Source organism: Solanum verrucosum, unplaced genomic scaffold (assembly GCF_900185275.1).
Source record: "Solanum verrucosum unplaced genomic scaffold, falcon-dt-bn FXZP01000150.1, whole genome shotgun sequence".
Taxonomy (NCBI): domain Eukaryota; kingdom Viridiplantae; phylum Streptophyta; class Magnoliopsida; order Solanales; family Solanaceae; genus Solanum; species Solanum verrucosum.
This window is the reverse complement of record NW_026020371.1, coordinates 93915-115033: the sequence shown is the minus strand read 5'-3', so window position 1 is coordinate 115033 and position 21119 is coordinate 93915. Positions and strand designations below refer to the sequence as shown.

General features: G+C 33.2%; 1 protein-coding gene and 1 pseudogene across 1 annotated transcript; one reads left to right on the top strand and one right to left on the bottom strand.

Annotated features, from left to right (window-relative positions):
- Nucleotides 1-680: 680 nt before the first annotated feature.
- Nucleotides 681-3759, top strand: LOC125838424 (violaxanthin de-epoxidase, chloroplastic). The gene is made up of 5 exons (XM_049517484.1): nucleotides 681-982; nucleotides 1114-1280; nucleotides 2526-2622; nucleotides 2703-3094; nucleotides 3189-3759. The coding sequence occupies exons 1-5, from the start codon at nucleotides 704-706 to the stop codon at nucleotides 3688-3690; spliced, it is 1437 nt and encodes a 478-aa protein (XP_049373441.1). The 5' UTR covers nucleotides 681-703; the 3' UTR covers nucleotides 3691-3759.
- A 513-nt stretch (nucleotides 3760-4272) lies between these two features.
- LOC125838375 (uncharacterized) lies at nucleotides 4273-9737 on the bottom strand (annotated as a pseudogene).
- Nucleotides 9738-21119: the final 11382 nt, after the last annotated feature.

Genomic DNA, 21119 nt, shown 5'->3' with positions numbered 1-21119 from the left:
CTTGGTCTGGAGCTCATCCACAGAACAGGAAAAATGAAAACCTAGTCTTTGTCGCGGGTTATATCAAAAGCTTTTGTTCCACGGAAGTTAGTCCCCTGACCTTCACCTTAGAATGATTACTCTAATCTTAGTGCAAACCCCTCAGATTTTTGTAACAGCCTCCAGTCTATTGGAGACTAATTAACTGATCTTTGGAGCAAGATTATAAGTGTTAGGAAATGGAATGTAGCTTTTGATTTCTTTATAAGTTTTCTTAAGAGGGGCGTCGGCTTCGCTGCTATTGTATTTGTTAATTATAAGCTTTTTGCAGCTACATGTAATGACAGAGTTTATTTTTCAGATGTTTCATAGGTTATAGCTACAACTTAATCATACATATTTCATCATTGGATCAGCCATTAATCTTGATGAGTTGAAATTTTTTCCGCATTTCAATATTTGACCTTAACTCCTACCTTTGTATTATAGAATTTCAATCTACTTGTGAATGTGGCAAAATTCTTGGCTGTGAATCTGATAGTAAGATTTGATATGTACTGGCGTGCAATACATGCCACACATGTAGAATATGCATCTTAGACCAATCAGCCTATTATGTGTGCATGTGTTGCACGAGTAGATATCAATCAAAAAGATTTTAAAGATAGCACAATCTGATATACTTCATTTCTATAGTTGGAGTTGGTGGTCATCCAGTTGAATAATGGCGCTTGCCCCTCATTCAAACTTTCTGTGCGTTCATGAAACCATCAAATGTCAAGTTGGGTCAAAGCTTCACAGTCATACAAGATTTAGCTGGGGTAGGGCAGAATACTTTGGTAGTATAGTCATAGTGAAAATTTGTTCCAGAAGACGGATACCTACATACTTGCAGAAATCTCCTAGAATAAGATGTGGTTTGGATTCTAAAGGTCTGCAACTATCATCACAGGGGAAACAAAATCTCTCTTCTGCACATAGCTATAACCAGAATGTACCTAAGGTGACTTTTGATAAACTTTATTCTGTTGCTTCTCATTTACTACTTTCCGAAGGAATGTGGGGATCTAGCTCTGTCCTCTGCATCCTTTCAATCCTCTTCTTTCTCTTTGCTGACAGAAGTCCTCTATTTAGGGAAATACAATATGTAAATTTCCAGAAGAAGTAGCTTTGATGGTCCGGAAGAAATGGTGTCAATTGGCCAAAACAGCAATTGTAACTCTATTCATTTTGTCAGTTGCTTCAAAGGCTGATGCTGTTGATGCACTCAAAACTTGTACATGCTTACTGAAAGAGTGCAGGTAATTGTACAGGTGTTAATAAAGTATGCCAGAATACTTCCTTATACCAATATATTTTGCTGCATAAGGATCACAGCCTTATTTCTTCTAAAAACTGATGAATCTGATAAAAAGATGGCAGTAAACTATATAGACCTTTCCTGATTGCTTTGCTACGCCTTGTATGTTTCCTTAAAAAATTCTGAGATTTTTTTCTGCTATCCCCTATAAAATTATATAAGAAATGTGAAATTGGTTCTTGTTTGTACTCTGTGGATTGTCATCCTGGCTTAATAATTGAGTAGTAAAAGGAACCCCCAATACACCACAGCTTTAGAGAAACAAATCAAGTGGCAGATGCTCTAGCAAGGGAAGGTGCTAAAATGGATCAAGTCAACTCCTTTTTGTGCATGGAAGTTCCTCCTATGTTTGTTTCAACAAAACTGGATGCATGCAAAGAAGGAACTCTTTTTGTTAGGCTCTCTAAGCAACTTTTTGCAATTGATGTATGTAATAGTACTAATGGTAGTTCGCCCCCATCCCCGAACACCACTAGTAGGCGTTCTGCAATGCCACTTCCCTGTAACAATGTATTGACGCATATTAACTAAGTAATATATATCTACTCTGTTTTGAACCCAAAAAAAAAAGTAAAATTCAGTTTTGATGGAGCTATCTTATCTTAACCTCCTCACTCTGAAAGATGTTGAGTTGACCTAAACTGTCTCTAGCTTTTTATGATCCACCTTCCATAAGTCCTCGATTCTAGTCCTTATTATCAATGAAATCAAGTTTTAAGCATGTTCAAAGTGAACCATAATCCCAACCGTAATGCTTTTCCATCTAATTCCTTTTTTATTTTAAGACTGTTGAGACTTTCTGTGTTCTAATTAGGCCAAGAGAAAAGCTGTATGAATTTGACTTATTTTCAGCAAGTTTTTTTTCAGACCATTCTCTTCCTTTCTTGTTATGGTGATCAAACTAACTGATACTGTTGTGGTGCTAGGGATGCAGGAAAGTAGTTTCTTCCAGTATTCCATTTGTTCCTGAAACTCGAAAGATAGCTTAATTTGTTTCAATGAATATGTCAAAATTTGATGAACTTGATTATCCCAAAACATCTTCAATCAACCTAATTGTTTTCCTTGTTTTATTACCTGGCCACTAGAAGAGCAACGCTTTATTCGTATTGATGAGTTTATATCCTTTATTCCAGCATGCATGTCTGACACTCTTAGTTGACTTATCGAAGTCTTATGCTTTCAGGATAGAGCTTGCAAAGTGCATTGCAAACCCTGCATGTGCAGCTAATGTTGCCTGTCTCCAGACTTGCAACAATAGACCTGATGAAACGGAATGTCAGGTGTCTACAAACATCTTATTAAACTGAATACTGATTTGATACCATTTGTGGAATATTAATATGTTGGAATATTGGTGCAGATAAAATGTGGTGATTTGTTTGAAAATAGTGTTGTAGACGAATTCAATGAGTGTGCAGTCTCCCGGAAGAAATGTGTACCTCGTAAATCTGATGTTGGTGACTTTCCTGTACCTGATCCCAGTGTTCTCGTCCAAAAGTTTGACATGAAATATTTTAGTGGAAAATGGTACATCACTCGCGGTTTAAATCCCACATTTGATGTTTTTGACTGTCAGTTGCATGAGTTCCATACAGAAGGAAACAAACTTGTGGGAAATCTGACTTGGAGAATAGGGACACCTGATGGAGGATTTTTCACTCGATCTGCAGTGCAAAAATTCGTGCAAGATCCAAAGTACCCCGGGATACTCTACAATCATGATAATGAGTATCTTCACTACCAAGATGACTGGTATTTCCCTTCCTACCTCATTGATATCTTGTCTCCATATTGTTTGTACTTGATATGCAATTCACCTGAACACTCGAATTGATTTTATTTGCAGGTATATTTTGTCATCCAAAGTAGAGAACAGTCCAGAGGACTACATATTTGTGTACTATAAAGGCAGAAATGATGCATGGGATGGATATGGCGGTTCTGTACTTTATACAAGAAGCTCAGTTTTGCCTGAAAGCATTATACCTGAGTTGCAAATTGCAGCTCAAAAAGTTGGTCGTGATTTCAACACGTTCATAAAAACTGACAATACTTGTGGCCCTGAACCACCCCTTGTGGAGCGTTTGGAGAAGAAAGTGGAAGAAGGAGAGAGGACAATCATAAAAGAAGTCGAGGAAATAGAAGAAGAAGTTGAGAAGGTGAGGGAAAAAGAAGTCAGCTTATTCAGCAGACTGTTTGAAGGTTTCAAAGAGCTGCAACGAGATGAAGAAAACTTTATAAGAGAGCTCAGCAAAGAAGAAATGGATATTTTGGATGGACTTAAAATGGAAGCAACTGAAGTAGAAAAACTCTTTGGAAATGCATTACCAATAAGGAAATTAAGGTAAATATTGTTAAGAGAGTGATATTAGAAACTATCCACATACAGAATGTATAGCTTGTATTTAATTTATTTTACTTTTTTGCCTGGAATAAATTGCTCATTTATGATATAATTCTTCTCTTTTTGAGGCATAAATAATATATTTCTTCTCCTTTGAAATCCCTATCTGGTGTTCTAATATTTCGACATGCCCTTATTCTGTTTATCTTAACCATGTCTTGCATTCATTTGCTTTGTGCAGACATTGTATTACTTTTCCTCAATATGCTATTTACATTTCCCAGCATTCAGTAAAATCAAATGTGAGAACTCAACAGTACATTTGAATAAGAAGTTCGATCCATTACACAACAGTTTGATCCTACTGATGTCGCTAACATCAGAGGCCTTGGTTCATTTCATTTCATTCCATACACAAACTACATAGTGCAAAAACATTTCAACATTTAGGGTTTAATAATTTAGTTATCTACATCTATACATTCCATCAACACAAAATACAAAAGGTCAACTTTCTTCACCAACCGAACATAGCTTGTGAGTCGAACAGTTCTGCAGATATTTTGCAAAGGACCACGAAACATGGTCAGCTTGAAGAACCATCAGACAAACAGTGATCCCAGATTAACCTCAAGTTGTCTTCAAGCATTTTAAGCACCCGCTTTTCGTCAATCGTTTGCTCCTGCATTTCCGGTAAGAAAATGTAATTAAATTAATTATTTCAGCAGTGAAGGGGAAAAACAGAAAGGCTAATCAATTCAACAATGAAGAGACTGCAAGGTTTTGTTTGTGTTTCCTTAGCACATGCCAGTTATGTAACCATTCGCTAACACGGACTACTCTAAATCTGAATTATAACTTTTTAACGTAAATTCTTTGAAGACATACAAAAAGTTGGATAATTTCCGACAGAAATGAACTAGATTGGAATCAGTTTGCTCCAGCTACTCTGGATGATATTTTACCCATTTTGGAGCATGTAATCATTCAGTGGGTACAGGATACAATATTCAAATCTTATTTGTAAGAATATTATGCTATGGTTTGGTGTAACCATGCCAAATACAATCATGCACAGATGTATTACCAACAGAAATATACATAATTGTTCATTAGGAAAAGAAGGCCTACCTGCAGTTGGGATACAATCCCAGGCATTTTCAGGCTAGCTTCCTGTGCAACCTCACCAGTTGAAGATCTGAAATCAAATCAATCTGGATGTCGAAGCTTAAACCTAATTGACGAATTCCCATATGATTTTGCAGTTGTGTGCCAGACATCGATAACAGCGTATTGACTCCCTAAAGAATCCTCGCCAAAGGGCCATCTCAACCCACCCTTAACTTCTGAGTCCAAAATGGCAGAACCAATAAGATTGTTAATTCCATTGATCTCCTCATCCTAGTAAAAAAGTAGAGAGTAATCTAAATAAGAACACACTCTTAAGCTATAGAGATAACTCTACTGGTGTCCTTTCAGTTGAGAGTGCAGAAGCCTTGATAAGAAGAGAGAAACTAAAGTGCATATAGAATGAGTTACACAGCAAAAGGTCCTTGTTCGCTGGAGTGGTGTTAAAATATGTTGCAAACAAAATTTCACTGTTACTCTCAAAGCCACGAAACATGAAAAAACAAGACAGCTCATGACTTTCAAGATATTTGATCTTCAATGCAGTAACTTACAGAAAAAGCCGTAATGATTTTCTTGGTATGTAACATCAACCTCAAGTCTAAGCTTTTGCCAAGACAGCTCATGTCTGCAACCATGTTGAGTACTTGGTTCACCTCACTCTAAAAGAAAAAGCGTAGTGTCAGAAGATTGTTAAGGAAAGACAAACTGCAAGAAGTAAAGCATGCAAAAAGATAGGTAAGAGGAGGTAAATATGTTCATGACAACAATTAATGGTGTTCTGCTAAAGTTGAAAAATAAAGGGTTAATTGGACATCTTGCAAGTTCATCAAGAAGCGGGAAACTGAGAACTAACCTTATGGATCTGAATTTTCCCCCGATCCTTGATCACCGTACATTTGCAGGCGGCAGTTGAATCAGAGCGCAAGTTGTCTGAAAGCTACAAAGCACAATGGATAGAACTAAAAGAACCAATGCATAAAGAGGAAGACATTTGTTAGAAACATGAAAATATTACCTTGACGTAGTATAATTCCTTCTCCTCCACATATTCTAAGCCAAGTTTCTCAACTGCAAGATTTCCTATATATTCCATACATGATATATGAAAGAGGAACATTCGTATAGAAAGATATTTTCATTTGCCTCAATGTAGTTTCACCCAATGGGTTACTTTTCAGGGATTCTTGACTATTTGCAGAAATCCTACATCACAGAGAATTTGAGGAGGATTACATGTTGAAGCATGCATTGGATTAATAGACTCAACAAAGTACTGCTTCAGACACAGCAAAAGAAGTAACACTATAAAATCTCGGAGAAAAGTTGAGAATTGTATGCCAACGTAAAAGTAAGTTTTGCAACTTAAAGAAATTCTAGTTTTAGATAAGTCTGAATCAGCCTTACAAGACAAAAAACTGAGTACTATAATAAAATGGATTTGAATACAGCTGATATACGGAGGATTCATATAATGTTTTCCAACTAGATCGGAATTGATGCATAGCTGGTTGATTTAAAGTAGCAAATTGCAGAGACCACAATTGTGAGGAATGAAGGCTACAATACTACAACTTTGACGAACGAAAAAAGAAAAAGTAAAAATGCAAATTATTCTAATTCAGAGGCCGAGTTCTTGGGCATAATCTTTACACCACTCTTTTGTTTGATTCTATATGCCAGTTTATGCGAAATTAGAAAACACAACGTGCCCATTAATATAGTAGTCCTTTTATGATCTTTGAATTTTGATAAAGTCCTCTTGTAATGTTTTGATTAGCAGTATTTGTAAGGACTACAAGGCAAAACAAAATGATAAAGGAAACAACTTTCAATGAGTTTGTTAGGAAAATAAAGTAGCATTGACGTCTTCAATAGGGTTTTACAAACCTCCTTAATGACAAACATTGAGAAGAGACTACCCAACTAATGAATATCTTTGTTACTTGGTTATAGGGAATGCATGACACGGGGTGCAAAAGAGAACAGACACCCTATATTTTCCAGGGGGGTTTCGGTTGTTAAATGGTCCCTATATTTTTCAAACAAATTAAAAGGATACAATGGTGTTAGTTTTCACAAGGGCACAAAAGACTACAAGGATTCCTAATATGACAAGCTTAATATAAGAAATGAACAATACTAACCCATGAAAGAGAATTTTTCCAAAACAAGCAACCAGAGTTGGCTTTAACTCTTCCATATTAGATCCCTTCATTTCACATTTCACATGTTGAAATGACAAAAGTAAGTCCTTCATCACACTTTTAGCCACCAAAAGCCATGGCTCATCCATAAGCTCATTTGTTCCTTCACTGCAACCTAAAAAAGTATATATATTGTTTAGTAAAAATCTCAGAAACAGACAAAGGATTTTACAGATGCATACCACCTTGTTTCAAACCTTGATCTACCAAATTAGAAAATCCAGTAGAAAACAAAGATTTAACAGATTATTCCTTCCACCATACATATATGTACTAATCTTAAATCAGAGATTTAACAGATAAATTTTTTAAAGCATAACATAAATTTGTCATCCATCTCATTCAATTTCGTCTCTCTTTGCAATTAATCTCTCTTTCCCATTTCTTCTAGTATTTGCAGTTGTGACTATTTACTCGTGTAATCGCTACATTAAAATAAAAAGAAAGACACCTCAATCATAGCAGAAAAAGAGGCAGCACATTCACATGATTTTACCAAAATATGAAGATAGCCAAAACTCATCCACATCGAAGTTGTTAGTGACATTCAAAAAGTTCCACTGCATCCACCTACACCAGCATATGACAAACCGAAAAAGAAAAAAAAAAAAAAAAACTCTGCGTACAACTACTAAAGCATAAAAGTTCAAACACTTACAGCAGCATTTATCAAATACATCAGAAGCAAAACAACACATATAAACCAGAAAGGAGTTTAATGTTAGTAGTACCATGCATAAGGACCAAAGAAATAGGGTTTTCGCCTGATTTCGGTCCATAGAAACAGGTTGGAGCTTCACACTGAGAATCATCCGTCAAACCAACAGGGAACCATTTCCTAACTACACCATGAGCATAAAGGATCCCGCCCAAATACTTTTCCTTTCTCTGTGCTCCCCAAACGACTTGAAATTCAGGTTTTTTTTAAGGCAGGAATCAAGGATTCCGGTGCCGGAGTTGCCTCTTGTGCGGTGGAATGTAAGACATGCCTCTCACTATGATCAGTTGCTGCCCTGCTGCTCGACGGACTGTTCAGTTCTATCTGCACATTTTTTCTTAAAGTAAAATACAGGAGTATCAAATTGACACGTTTTGGCCAAGAAAAGAAAAACTCACTATTTGAAATTTTCAAAATAAATTGAAGTTGAATTTTTTTTTTAGTTGAAGTTATGTTTGTTCAAAGTTTTTGTAATTAATATTTAGAATCTAGATGTTGTTGTAAATATATATTTATGTTGATGTTCATAACTTCAAAATGTAATTACACTAGTAACTCCCTCACTTTCATAATCTTCCCCCTTGATATTTCTTCATAACTTACATGGTTAATATCTCCATAATTTTCATGGTTAATGTCATGTTTATGACTAACCTTTGTACTATAAATAGAGGTATTGGAGTTCATATTGGATACATTGAAGATTTGGAGAGCACTTGAAAAGTATGGGAACACTTGAATACTTGGAAGAATAAGAAAAGTTATCATCTTTTGTCTCCCTATTTCTATTACTCTCATCTTTTATATTTCTTGTCTTATTTTGCTTTAATTTTACAACACGTTATCAGCACGATTCTCTAATTTTTCAAATAAAGTTTCAGCTTGATTCTTTCCAGTTTAGGGTTTAGGGTCGGTGATAAGGAAAGGTAAAAGTAAGATATGTAATTTCTCCAAGTTAGTTGCTTACTCGAAAAAGATTAGTTATTTAGTTATGTGTCATAAACATATTGAATGGATCATCATTATTGGTTACTTTTGTACCTCTTTATTTTTCATAATCTAAACATTTACTTGTTGAGTTATTAATATATTATTTGTACTAACAAAGCTTGTTTTGTGGTTATTTTTAAAACGGTTAGTAAATTATGTTAATTTTCGTAACAATATTGAGAAGGATTGTTAAAATGTTGCAATTTATTTTAACTTGAGACTTCTATATGGTTCCAACATGTTGTTCTAATTAATTAATTTTGTTCATTTTTCTTCTGTTTTAAGTCAAATTCAGATTACATTTATGGTATTCGATATTTATTTTTTGGTAACGCATACATAACTATAAAAATTCATATGGAACGCATGTGTCAAGCACATGCTCAAAACTAGTATAATAAAAATACAAATTTGTTTTACAAAAAATATTTTTTTATATTCGTTAATATTTGTCCTTTTTCATAATTTGACACTCAAAAATACTTTTAAAAAATTAGGCAAACACAATTTGCTCAAAAGCACCCAAGAGCACTTTTCAAATGGATTAACTGAACACAATCGTTTTTTTAAATCAGACTTAGGACGCCGCGGTCCTTTTTATTGAAACAAAAGGTCAACAAGCCATGAAAAAACAAAACACAACAAAAAATGTTTACAACCCGCTCCCAAATGAACTGAATTAGCTCTATTAAAACAAGACCTTACGAAGTAGGGTTTCTTAATCTGTTCCTCAGGTTTCCCTTCTTCATTTCGTTCATTCCGCCGCTGAGGATGTTTTCTTTGTAATTTTCCAACTCCAACTTCAGTCTCCTCCAATTGTGGGTGATAACCCCTCTCCATCTCCAAGTGATTTAGATTTCGATGTTCAGCTTGCAAAGATATATTTCTGTTTTTTTTCTTCTCTTTTCTTTTCTTGTTGACCACTGACTTCTTCCTTTGTTTAGGTGTACCATTCGGTGTAGATCCATGAGCTTCTGGAAAGCTTTCTAGACGGTTTAAACCTAACATTTCAGCAATACACCCTTTGATTTTTATTTTGTATCCCCCTCACCTCATTTTTTTGATTATATACTTGATCCTCTTCCCTAGAGATCTAAGATGAGGGGACTCAAGGAGAGTCATTGACGCCAACTATCGTTCATACAAGATTCATACTAGATGTGATCAATCTCCCTCTCTCATACACATGATCATGGACTCGAGGAATTCGTAAGTCATCTCTTGTTTAACCCCTTTATGTATATTTTTTAATTATCTATTATTTGTCTTTATATATATACATAAGAAAGATTCACCACATTTACTCGCATTAAATATAGGATATTTTTCCATGTGCTCAATGCGTGCAAATAATTTTATGTGTGAGGCTATGTAATTTATATTTATGTCAATTTATCCATACACTTGTGAAATATGAAATGGATTGTTCAAGGGAAATTCACCCAGACATTTGTAAAATAGAAAGTGGATTGTTCTAGGGAATTTCACCCAGACAGACCTGAAATATAAAACGGATTGTTCGAGGAAAAAGATCTATCTATATTGATAGTGATCCGTCGCCTTGAAGTTTTTGCCGCATCTATTTTATGCCCTCTTGTAGTGATTGGTTAGGGTAGGCCGGTTAGAACCTCTCTGCAGTTCTTGATTCTGATTGAACTATGGAGAATCAATATTTTTTGGCGACTGAAGAAGAGACGAAGTAGATTCTTTCAATTGAGATTCGCCAAAAATATACAAATAGTAATCCTTGACATATCAAGTGTGTGAGGGAAAACGTGTATCTATATTGATAGTGATCCATCACCTATAAGTCTTTGCCACAACTATTTCCTTCCCACTTGGAGCGATTGGTCTAACTAGGCCAATTAGAACTTCTCTGTAGTTCTTAACTCTGATTGATCTAGGGAGGTTCAAATTGTAGCAGAGCCAAAGGTGATTCTTTTAATTGAGATTCACCCAAAAAAATATATATAATAGCCCTCGACCCCTAATGTATGACCTACCCGTTAGGACTGCAGATGTAGGAAGGCGGTCTAACCTGCTAATCAAACTGCATTATATGTGGATAAAAGAATGTTAATGAATTCATTTTGCAGAGAAATCAATGAAGGAGTAAAGAGTCGTAGCTATATCAGCACGGTATTCCGATTTACTTATATAATTTATTTATTGTGTTTTTAAATTACTTGTATATCAAAAAAATCAACTTTGAAAAGTTGATCTAACACATATTCTATTGACTATTAGTTAGAAAATAGACAAGATTAATTATATCATAATCTATAAAAAAAATAATTATCTTATTTGTATTTAATATATATCATATTGTATAAATCTAAATAATTATTGATCAAGAATAATATTTTAACAATTGAAAAAATCCTGATGATCAATGTTTGAAAAATGTGAAAGACATATTTTCTGTTTTTTGTATGACTAATGTTTTATCATAAGATGAAATGTAAATTTAATTATTTCAAGCATCACCAAACAAGACAAATAAAAATAAAGAAGTTCATATATACTATTTATTTCAATTTTAATATAGTTTTTTATATATAAATGTAAATAACACAAAAAATACTAAATTGAGATGAATTAGTACAAGAGTACCTTAAGCAGAAAAAGGTAGAAATCACTAAACATAAGGCACATTACTGCAATTATTTAAAGTATTATAACATTACATACAAAATTTCTAGCCTCGTTTTTTCATTGCACAAAGTGTGAATAAACAAGATTTAAATGCTACCATTATGTACAAAACTAGATTCAATCATGTACTATTTTATTGGCTTCATGATTATAATTCACAATTTTCAAATGTCTTGACATAAACAAGCTATGTCAAGATAATCGTCATAGTGCTCAGAAAAAGTAGTAGGGATAAAATAATTGCGAGCTACAAAAGCTCATTCAACCTACTCACCTAATATTGTGCTTGATCTATAGCCTTCATGATGTCTTGCTAAACTTTTTCACCAAGTATTTCAAATATTTTGACAGACCTTTTCACCCCTCCTCCTTTATTTTGGATCTCTTGCGAGAGCCTTTTAGCTTTTTGAGTTGTTTCTCTGCTGCTAAGACCTTCTTATTTTTTTCTACCAAGTCATGTTTAGTTACTTTAGACACAAGCATGGTAGTCTCTCTTAACTCCATTAGATAGGAAAACTTTTTCTCCATATCTTCCTCTTCAGAAATCTTACCAAGATATTGTTGCAGGCAAGTTATCAAGCTTGCCATCCACGGTATCAGAGAGAAAAGTTCTCATAGCTTTGATGAAAGAAAAACTACTAATTTTTCTTTCATTAAAGCTATGTTAACTTTTGTCTTTGATGTCGTGTATGTCAAGCTTAATGTAACTTGGTTGCAACAATATCAGGATGAAATTTTTAAAAAGGAAGATATGGAAAAAAATCTTCCTATTTGATTGCGTTAAACGAGTCTATCCTGCTTGTCTCTAAAGCAACTAATATAGACTTGGAAGAAAGGAATAAGGAGGTCTTAGTTGTATATAAACGACTCAAAAGGTTGAAAAATGCTTGCAAGAAGCCCAAAGTCGAGATAGAGAGATGAAAAGATCTACCAAAGTATTTGAATTATTGGGTGAAAAATTCAGCAGGGCACCATAAAGACTAGAGGTCAAGCACAATATTTGCTAAGTAGGTTGAATGAGTTTCTGTTTCCCGCAACTATTTTATCCCTACTATTTTTTAAAACATTATAGACAATTGTGAATGATCCTCACGAAGTTGACAAGATGACACATATAAATTCAAGTTTCACCGCATCAAGTGGGTAAGACATCGTGTTAAAGTCTCGATGCATCATGATAATAATATGTTAAGGTCAAGTCACATTGATTTATGAGATACAACTTCTTTATATGGATAAAATGTTGGGTTTAAGTCCTAATGCGCCATAGTGATTATATGATGATTAAGGCAAAATAATATACTTTTGACTAAAAGTCATGAAATTTACCCAATTAATTGCTCCATTCTCTTATGTGAATGTGGTAGCATGACATATTATGTCTGAAAAATGACAAGTGGTTGAATGTATGAATATTAATGTTGTAAAATGTTAATGGACATTATTGTGGTAATTAAAAGGAAGAACATTATGGGTTCTTAAGATGGTCCGTCAAATGTGAAGGTAATTTTTGGTTATCAAAAGTGGTATGAAAGGTTATTGGCCAGATTGTTGTTGGTGCAAAAGTTTTGTAAATCCTCGGAATACAAAGTGGTAGTACATTTAACCTTTTAAAGTGATGTTGAGGCGGGTCACATAAATTTGATAATGCCAAAACATGACAATGAGTTTCTAATAAAAATTTATGGAGCATGTACAAATGATTATGGTCTATTTCTAGATAAAAATATGATTTGTGTTCGTATAGACAAGGATATGTTCATGTATGGTTGGATAAATGTCACATCTCACCTCTACGGAAGGTTTGAGAGATTGAAAATAAATATTTTGACATAAATTGTCATTTGGTCATATACTTTGAGTACTACACAAATATTGTGGCATGTTTTATTATGAACTATCGAAGGACAAAAGAAAGAAATAATTCTTTCCTATAAAGATTGTGGTCATGATCAAAATAAATACTATTGTGTGGCAACACAAATTTATCATTGGTTATCAAGAAATAAGTATTGCATGTAATAATTTTAACCATGACAATAATAATAATAATTTTCTCCTTGAAGGAGATGGTCACTATAAGAATGTTGTTGTGAAATTTGTGGTAGTACACCAAATTAATTGAGAGTTTCGAAAGGAATAATTTATTACTATCCGGAGGAATGAAATTATTCATAATATTGAGGTTGTAGTAAGTCTCAAAAGAAACTTTTTAAGTTTCGGAGGAATTGAAAAGAAAAAAATATTATATTGAGACTATAAATTATGAGAAGATTTAATATCTTTAGATTACTTCAACAGAAGTGAGTTATAAATATTTACGTATAAGATAACCCATTTTTTCCTCCTGTTTGTTGTATACATATATGAGCATCATGATGGAATCATGTGGAAAAGTAAACTAGAAGTTTACTAGAATAAATATCATTTGACATAACAGGTTGGTCATTCCGGTTCAAATGTGATGCAAAAGAAATTCAGAATACATGTGGCTATATGTTGAAGAAATAAAAGATTCTTCAAGAATTCTCTTGTGTTGCTTGTTCTCATAATGAAATGATCATTGTACCAACTAAGATTGAAATTGTTTTTTCTGAAATTATTTGAAACATATAAAAAAGTGAATTTGGATCCGTTCACCTGCCATGTGGACCACTTACTATTATGACTTAATAGATGCATCTATGGTATGGTCACTTGTACATTTGTTATCAACTTACAAATTGATTTTTGTAAGGTTGTTTGCTCGAATTGCTAAATTAAGAGCACAATTTCAAATTATAAAATTATGTTGATAATGCTAGTTGGTTTAACAGAAATTGTATGCTTCCAATTATAGCTAGACCATTGATTTTGAGAACAAAACTCTCAAATAAAATTTGGCGTGAGATGAGTTTATTTAACATGTACGTATCAAGCCAACAAAGTTCTCCCATCACAATTGGACCAAATCATTTCCATCTAAAAATTTGATGTGTGCACATATGATTTTATTGCTCCATCACACACAATGATGGATCCCCAAATAAGGTTGGGGGTAAATGTTAGATTTTCTAACATTGGAGGGGGGGGGGGGGGGGGGAGATATATGATTAGCACCTGAAATTATGTGTGGGGTGAATTATTTAGATCCTCGTTAAAAAATGTGAATGTAACACCACAAAAATTTCTAAGTTAAGACCCGAACTATTCTTCATTTATATGTAAGGTCGTATCAAGTGATTCTTAAATTGCTCATATGTTAAAGCTCAGTTATTTAGTGTTGAATGGATTTGGATATGAATTAATATCACTAGAACCCCCTAGCACAAAGTTGAGTTGAAAGTTTCTATACCGATTATGTTTTGATGTAAGATTCTACTTGGGTCAAATTCAAACAATCATATCTCTTAGAATATAAAGAGTTACGTGGACCATAACCTACTAAATTAAAGGTATTTTAACCTTCTTTCCAACTCCACCAATTTCGCAACAATTCGAGTTTTGATTAAAAGGTTATGACCATTTTAGTAACCTGATACAGTAATGTAGTAACGAATTAGCCGACGGGAAAATATTAAAAAGGGCCGTTTCGTCTTTTTACCTCTAAGAAAATTCTAAACGAATTTTTTGATAAATTAAAGGCCCAAAATAATTAGATTTCCCTCTCTTAATCCCTCATTCTCTTCTCTCTCAAACCCTAAGGCAAAACTCTTAGAGAAAATCGAAGTAGAAGACTTCCATTCAAGATTCTTTCAATCTTTTTTTTTAAGATTCTTCTTCAAGTTAAGTCCTTCTCCAAGAATTTAATTCTTTCCAACTCAAATTCCTCCATACAATTATGAATCACTAATAAAAATTATAATTTTTGGTCATAGATATTTCAAGAAACTAATTCAAGAATCTCAAGAAAGGTTTTCTTGATTGTTCTCCTTCAAGTTAGGGTTTCAAAGCTTCTAATCAAGTTCTTCTTCAAGATTCTTCAAGAACCACGTTCTTTCAGGCATGTAAGACTATTCATAGTGATGTACTGAGTTCATCCTCATGCCCTACATCTCAATCCAGTTAGTAAAATTTTAATCTAAGGCTATACCCTTAGTTTTGAGGAATTTTCAGATGAGCTTGGTTGAGTTTTGAGTTCTATTCCTAATGGTTGAGTTGCTATATGTTATATATTGAGATTCTCGAGTTGATTCATTCATGTCTATATTTCAGCATGAACCCTATTAATTGAGTATTCTTGAGATGAGTAGTATCGTTGAGTTCTGAGTATTGAATTTTTTATATTGTTATTGGGATCCTTTAGTAGATTCGTTCATGTCTATATTTCAGCATGAAACCCTATTTTGAATTATAAATTTTGAGAATATTTTAAAATCAGCATTTGTGTTTTAAACTGAGTTTTTGAGGAAGTAAAGAGGAGTTTGAGAAAGAGTAAAAGGGAACTAAGTATTTCCCAAATGTTTCATTTTTACATGAAGAAAGAGAGTATTAATTTGAGAAAAGATAAACTTTGATTTCTGAACGAGTTTATGAGTTCATATATATTTCAGAGTAGTTAACTCTTTTAAGAGGATAGTTTGAGCAATTATCTCAAACCAGAGAAAGAGAATGTTTCATACATTTGAGCATGAGTATATATACTATTGGTAGTAGTATTGAGCACCGATATGAGGATGAGTTCAGAAAACTTAAAATCCTCATAAACCATGTCTTGCCAACATGGGTACATGATTGTTCTTTTTAGATGAATCTTTATTTCTTAGTGGATCCACTTAGTTGAGACGTTCTATACCCCGGCATGGTATATGACATTTCTGGTAGCATGGGCAAGACATTGTATCATCATGTAGCTCATAGTGATGGTTGTCAGTTAGAGAATCTCCCAAAATAGAGTTAAAATTATATTATTATTATATCACTTAATATATTGAGTTCAGAGATGAGTAAGTATTTTGTAAAGTTTTAATAATTTCACTCCTTTATTTATTTACATTTAGTTGAGTATATATCTATATCTATTGCAGTCATTTCATTCAGTTATTTGTTATTCAACTATATTACATACTCGTACATTCAATGTACTGATGTCATTCGACCTGCATCTTTTAATGATGCAGATACAGGTTCTTAGGATCCTTAACAAGAGTCTGTTGAGATCACTTCAGCCGCTCGTCAGCTTTTGAGTGAGACTTTCTTGCTTTTGGAGGTCTCTAGTTTTATGAGTTGTTAGTAGTAGTTCTCTTGAAGGTCTTGTACCAAATCTCATCTTTGTACTGTAGGGGCTTAATAAATAGACAGTTTTAGAGAGTCTTTTAGTTTCAGAGATTTTCTTTAGAAATTATGTTTCATATTCAGTATATTCAGCGAAGTTTTGAGATTCAGTAAATTGTTTTTAAACGTTTCTTTCAATTTGATGCTTATATATGCTTGAGTTAGTCGTCCGCTTGTAGTCAGCCAGGATGAGGGTTCGCTTGGAGGCAATCATTGGTTCTCGAGGGTCAGCCACGTCCAGGGTGTAGGCTCGGGGCATGACTGTGAACTTGAAGTTCAAGAGATAATTCATATGCAAAATGTTGCAAATAATTTGCTAGATGTATTTGCTGACCCAATATTTTAATTAAGCTGCAAATGCTCCAATAAATGGTCCTTGAAGGACATAGTCTATGGTACGCCAGAAGCGTGATAGACCAATTGATTCCAAATGTAAAGCTCATTGAGGAAGGAAAGAAGCAAATTATCAAAATAGCCATGATAATGAGGCAATTTCTTTAAAAGAGCATATGACATAATACTTCATAAAACCTTGAGAAAGGTTCAGGTTCCTGAAAATGATGAAAATGAAGAGATCTCGATAATTATGTCGTATTGAAATCGATATAAAAATGACCGTTGATGGTATCTTTGATATAATATGGAGCTCAACATGACAAATGGTAATGAGGATCTTGAGTTTAAATCTGTCAAATAATATGGACTAATAAATAATATGTCAATAAAATACACAATTCAAGTATATTTCATTTCACTTGAAACGTGATGTTTTGAACTTACAGTCCATAGATTAAGGTATAATGTTAGTGGGGGTACAAATGAATTATTATGGCTAAAGTATTACAGTAAGATTAACAGTACGGATTGTGCCTTGGGGCATAAAGTTTTTTCACAAAAGTCCTGACATTATTGTATGGAGATATATTCTCCTGTGGTGGATGCAATGAGGTTTTTTTCAAACTGGCAACAAATGAAATACTTGAATACATTTAATGAAATTCTTGTCATGTGTATCTAGACAGTGAAGGTTCTATGAAGTTTTTTTGAAGGATTTAAAAGGTTTTAAAGTGATTTCATTGAATAGTACCCTTATGATTGTGAGATTGCTTAACACAAAGAAATATCAATTTTGATCTTATGAAAATGATTTACACATACTATGTGTTAGCGCAATTGATGCACTTATTTTTTTCTGTTATTATTATTAATGAGATAATATTTTTATTAATGTGCAAGGAAGAGATAATTCAGCTGGAGATATTTGATTGGTATCAGATTGGTATAAATTTAGTATTTCTAACCAATACTACCAAGATTCTATTAGTTATATAAATGCAAGGTATTACATGAAGTCCTTTATTCGAACAATCTATTTGCATATGAGGGTACTGCCATAACTACAAGGCAGTTAGTTATCGATACATATTCATGTCTAATCAAGATGGTAGCAACTTATATAGCAAGTGGCTCAACACATAAGAGATGTGTATTTTTCTTTGAGGAGAAGGTTCCAATATTATATGAAGACGGTGTTGCTTGGGTAACTCAAATGAAAGAAGAATATATTGAAGAAAATAAAATAAGCATATTTTGCCAGAGTTCTTTCCAAGCACGGTCTTCAATAAAATTTATACAAGATTGATATGTGTTATCTCTGAAATGTTAAGTGATGTTTTCATCAGGGGAAATAAATACGTGCTGCACTTTTTTTCCTTGACTTAGGTTTGTCCCAATGAATTTTTCAGGCAAGGTTTTTAACGAGGTAGTAATCAATATGTATTAGAAGATATATATACTCATTTTCCTTCACTAGAATTTTTTCCACAGGGTTTTTCCTAGTAAGGTTCTAATTAGGCATATTATCAGACATCCAAGGGAGAGTGTCGAAAATATATTTGTGTGGATGTCCATAACTTCAAGGTGTAATTACACCATAATGTATATTAACTCTCACACCTCCATAACCTCCCCCTCCATGACTTACATGTTTAAATATATGTCTCCTTAACTTTCATGGTTAAAATGTCATGTTTATGACTAACCTTTTGTATGCCTCCATGTAATATTATAAATATAGACATTAGAGCTCATATTTGATACACTTGAAGATTTGGAGAACACTTGAAGATTAGGGGAACACTTGAATACTTGGAAGAATAAGAAAAGCTCTCATCTCTTGTCTCCCTATTTCTATTACTCTTATCTTCTATATTTCTTGTCTTATTTTGCTTTAGTTTTAAAATAGATGTAATTTTTTACCCCTTTGTTTAACAATAGTTGTCCACTATTGACTTGACACACTCCTTAAGAAACAATAAATAATAGGGGTAATATTACTATTTTATCTTTTGACTTTATTAAATTTAATGCTTTTAGAAATGTGTTAGATGACAAATAGTATTTATAAAAGATAAAATAGACACAAAAGGTAAATTATCTCTTGATGACAAGTATTGTTGGATAATTATTTTTAGTATAGTGGACACTATTGTTGGACGGAGGGTTTAAAAAATATAAATAATAATTTAAATGAATTTATTTTATGAAAATAAAATATTTAGGATATTTTTTTAAAACAAATAAATTAAAAAATAAAGTGAAAAAGGTGAGAATAAGGTTTTTGGTGCTTTTCAAATTTCAAATATAACTTGAAGTTGTATTTGAAATTTTCATGAACAAAACTATTGTTGAAAGAAAATGAAATAATTTTTTGAAAATAAGTGAAAAATTCTCATGACCAAACAATTTTCCGAAAATAAGACGGTAATTTAAAAGTATAATTCGTGTAGCCTCTTCATCGATATCTCACATCCTAATTTTCCTATTTTTTCTACATTTTTAAAGGTTATGTCATATTTACGAGACCATTTGATGTTCTTCTATATAGCCTTATAAAATATAAGTATAGACACTAAAATAGAGATTTAAGACCAAGAAGTGGTGTTGGCAACCTGTTAATGAGGTAGACTGCAAATTGGAATGCGAGAGGCCAAAATTTGAGAGGGACAAAAGCATGGTGAAGAAGAGTTAAAGCGGTGTCCACAATGTGGCGATGTTTTCTTTCGGCAATGCCAACTAGTTAGGGAGTGTATGGAGGGCTTATGAGATGTTGGATCCCAAAGTTCAAGAGAGTGGATTTAAGGCCAATGTATTCACCTCCCCCATCAGTGTACAATGTTTTAATTCTCAATTGAAATTGTTTTTGAACCATTAGAAAAAAATTAGTGAAATTTTCCTTCACATCTGATTTGTATTTTAAAGGAAACAACCAAGTATATTTCGTGAAATGATCAACAAAAATGACATAGAATCTGAAATTATCAAAAGAGATAGTTGGAGAAGGACTCAGAGTAAATAACATCAAAAGGCCTAGAACTTGTAATTGAATCGTCACCAAATGGTAGACGATGACTCTTATTGCATAAGCACGAATTACAGAATGTAAAGGACTTAACATGGTTCACTGGTAGGTTGAAAAAAGAGATACAAGCTTTGGTAATACGAGGTTGAGGATGACCAAGACGAGCATGCCATAGATGCTACAAGAGAACATGCGATTAGCTACCGATGTTAGCTATGAATCTAAAATCCCTAGCTACAATATAATATTAGCTATGAAATTACTAGGAAATACATATTTCCTAGCAAATGTTTTGACTTCAAAATCAAGGCAGATAATCGCTAGGAATTAGCTAGGGATGGTCCCTAGCTAAATTGTAGCTTTGCAATTCCTCTAGCTAAGTCTAACGCTAAATATTTTCTGGAATATATTGGAACAAAATTTTATCCCAAAATTTTTGGAGGGAAAACAAATTATAACTCCCTCTCTTTTTTAGAACCTTCGTTCTTTTATTTTTTTCAATTAAAACTCTTGTTTCTTCCTTTTCTCCTTTTCCAGTTAGAACTCCTCTTGCTGATAACCTCCATTTTGATCTCTCATTTCTGGTAAGCTAATTTGATTGACATATATATCTCTATTTTTTTTCACATCGATGTATGTTGATATGTGTTTATGTATCAAGATGTAAAGGTTTTTCTATGTGTATCTGTGAATTTTGCAATTGGGGATTGTATATGGTCAAATAGATTTGAATGGTGCGTACTGGAGAGCCATATCAATGCAGACCTTGACATTCTGCTAGTCAATGAATATCAGTAACGTTTTATCTCAAGGAATTTGGTGTACCAATTTCTAAATCATTCTAACTCATTAATCTTTTCTATTCATAACTCTCTATCTAAACCTAATCATATGTTGTTGCAAATAATTAATTATGAAATGAAAAAGTTTTGCATTTGCTATGGGATATCAAAAGTGAAGAGTCCGTGCAACTAAGAATTTAGGACAAAGGTTTTCCTCTATCCAAACATAAACAACAATGGGAACATATGTCAAGGAGCATTGGAGTCGTGGCCTAACAATATTTAAGGTTAATTTCTTAGTATATTTAAATTATTTATTATTGAATTACTGCTTCATTA